The sequence below is a fragment of the Geospiza fortis genome, unplaced genomic scaffold (genome assembly GCF_000277835.1).
Source record: "Geospiza fortis unplaced genomic scaffold, GeoFor_1.0 scaffold1103, whole genome shotgun sequence".
Taxonomy (NCBI): domain Eukaryota; kingdom Metazoa; phylum Chordata; class Aves; order Passeriformes; family Thraupidae; genus Geospiza; species Geospiza fortis.
The window spans coordinates 116,849-119,326 of record NW_005054669.1 but is presented as its reverse complement, the minus strand read 5'-3'; the positions used below and the strand labels follow the sequence as shown (position 1 = coordinate 119,326).

General features: G+C 55.2%; 1 protein-coding gene across 1 annotated transcript in view; it reads left to right on the top strand.

Annotated features, from left to right (window-relative positions):
* The window catches only part of PPM1G (protein phosphatase, Mg2+/Mn2+ dependent 1G), a 15,309-nt gene that overhangs the window by 292 nt on the left and 12,539 nt on the right, over positions 1 to 2,478 (top strand). The window contains 1 exon segment of the mRNA XM_031065040.1: positions 4 to 188. Within this exon segment, the coding sequence (XP_030920900.1) occupies positions 4 to 188 (185 nt within the window).

The following is a 2,478-nucleotide window of genomic DNA, read 5'->3' as shown; positions in this document are numbered from 1 at the left end:
CAGGGGCACTTTGCCTCTACCGGCGCCGCCCCAGCCCTTCCCGAATCCCGCACGGCAGCCGCGTGTTCTGGCTTCTGCGTGGGGAGTCTCCCCGTGCGCTGGGGAACACGTGCGGCGGGGTGCGTCCCTGCGAGAAATGAGGAATTCGGAGTAAAAAACGAAGGGAAGGAGCGTTTGAGTGAAAGCAGGTGGGAAATTCTCAGGGGAAATGCCTGGTTTTCTCCCCTGAAATGAAGTGTTGGTGCCTTGCTGTGCTTCCTCCCCGTTTTTATTTATTTATAGGGAAATCTGTAGGAAGAATTCTCGTGGCTGCTCTCAGTCTCCTGTTGCCAATCCTGGCTTTGCTGGGCTCGTTGTGTGCAGATGAGCTGCCCCAGACCCACACCTGGCTGAGGTTCCAGGTGTTTGCCCACGTCTCCCCAGTGTAGGAGGCTGCAGGAACTGCCCTTAAGGCTCTTGGTTGGTGTGAGGGCACTGTGGGGCTGCCGGCCCTGCAGGTCTGTGAGCTTCAGACCCTCTGTGAGTACCAGTAATGTGCTGCTTTGTTTTCCCTTTGGGGCAGCCAGCTGACAGCTGAATTCAGTGAGGATTAATCCCTGCAGCCACCCCAGGTGCATCTCTCAGTGTTTGCTTCATAGCCCTGTGGCTGCTTTGGAGAGGATGTTCGTTCAGGCTGTCAGACATTGAATTTTTGCTGATCTAGGTCTCTAAGCCATTTTGTCAGACATTTCACTGCTTCTTGGAGTGCAACAGCAGTCACACAGGTGACAAATCAGTGACCAGAGGTGCTTCTTCCTCTCTGTGTGTGCAGCCCTGGGCTCTGCTTCTCGGGTAGAAGGTGCAGAACTGGAGCTGAGATGTACACTGAGGTGCCTGTGCTCCTGAGATTCCCTCAGAGGATGTGTGTGGAACTGGCTGGCAGGGTCTGAGTGCTCCTTGCCAGTGGCACAGGGACACTGCTGGGGTACTGAGTGTGACCTCCAAGGGATTAACGTGTGTGTAAGCAGCTCTGGCACCCCTCTGCACAGAGCTGGGATGTCTCAGGGACCCAGCACCCCTCTGCACAGAGCTGGGGTGTGTGGGGGACCCAGCACCCCTCTGCACAGAGCTGGGGTGTCTCAGGGAGCCGGGCTGGGATGAGGGAGAGCAGAGTGACCCTGGTTTATGGTGTGGTGGGGTCACTCAGCCCTCCCCTAGCAGGGACAGGACTCTGCCTTCACTTCCCTGGGGCAGTCCCTGGTACCTGAGCAGAGGCTGGGCGAGGCCCCCAGCTGCAGGTGTGGGTTCTGCACTACCCAGCACCTCTGGTTTATCCCTGCTGGCACAGGCAGCACTGAGGCCATCAGTGTGGATGTGGTTTAGTTGGGTTATCCCAAGAAACAAGCAGATGGCAGGAGCTGAACTGCTGCCGATTGCTTCTGAGCCTGAGAGAAATGGGATTTCTGGGAGAGAAATGTGTGTTTTACACACAGCTGAGCAGTCAGTTTTCTTGCATTCCAGCACTCTGTGTTCTGCTGTCTTACCTTGTTTTGTTTTGTCGTTCTCTTCCTGTTCAAAAGTTGCACTTTTGCTCTTCTACAAGGCTTGGAGAAAGCCCTGAGCAAATGTTTGTGCTTATTGCTGTGGTTCTGTGTGTGTTGGTGGGGCCAGTCAGAGCGTGCACCTGGTAAGACACAGGACTTTTGGGTGTAAAGGAGCTTTTTGTCACCTTGTCCTTGGGTTTTAGGGGCCTTCAAGTGAGGTGGGCATACAGGGCTCTGAAGAAACACTCTAGCTTAGTCCAGAGAGGTTCCTTTGGGAGTAAGGAAATGTCTGGGGCAGATGAGGGACCCCAAGGATAAGGATACAAAACCAAATTGTGTTAGGTACTAGGAGCAACAAAGAAAAGGGCTGAAGTCAGTTTTATGATCCAGAGGAGTGCTCTGGGATACAGTGGGAGGCACAGGATGTGCTTGGCTGGGGCTTCTCCAAACTCTGCGCCTGCTTTGGCTGTTCCCCCCCAGTGAGACACCAACGGCCCCACTTTGCAGCTTCACTCCTTTCCCAGGCTTAGGGCAAAAGCCCTTGCTGCAAAAACTGAAAGAGTTTGGTTCAAAATGTGGAGATGTGTTAAAGGAGCGCTCAGGTTAATTTATTAATTTACTTGCTCATTTCAGCTGAATTGGGTGTTTGATGTTTCTGACAGTTTTTCACCACTGTTCCAGTAACCACTCAGGCAGCTGGGGAGAGTGGGGGATCTCAGGGTGGCCGGAGCTGACTTTGGGAACCTCTGTGAGCTCTTTGAGCACACGGGATGACAGTGAGAGGGCAGTCCCTGCAGCTCCCTGGTCAGGGCTGGGTGCTCTGGCAGCACCTGGAGGCTTCAGAGCTGCGCTGGTGGCCTTGGCAGTGCCAGGACGTGGCTGTGCCCCCGGGCAGGGCCCGCAGCCCCGGTGCTGGAGCCGGACCGGGGCAAGGCCCGCAGTCCCGGTGCTGGAG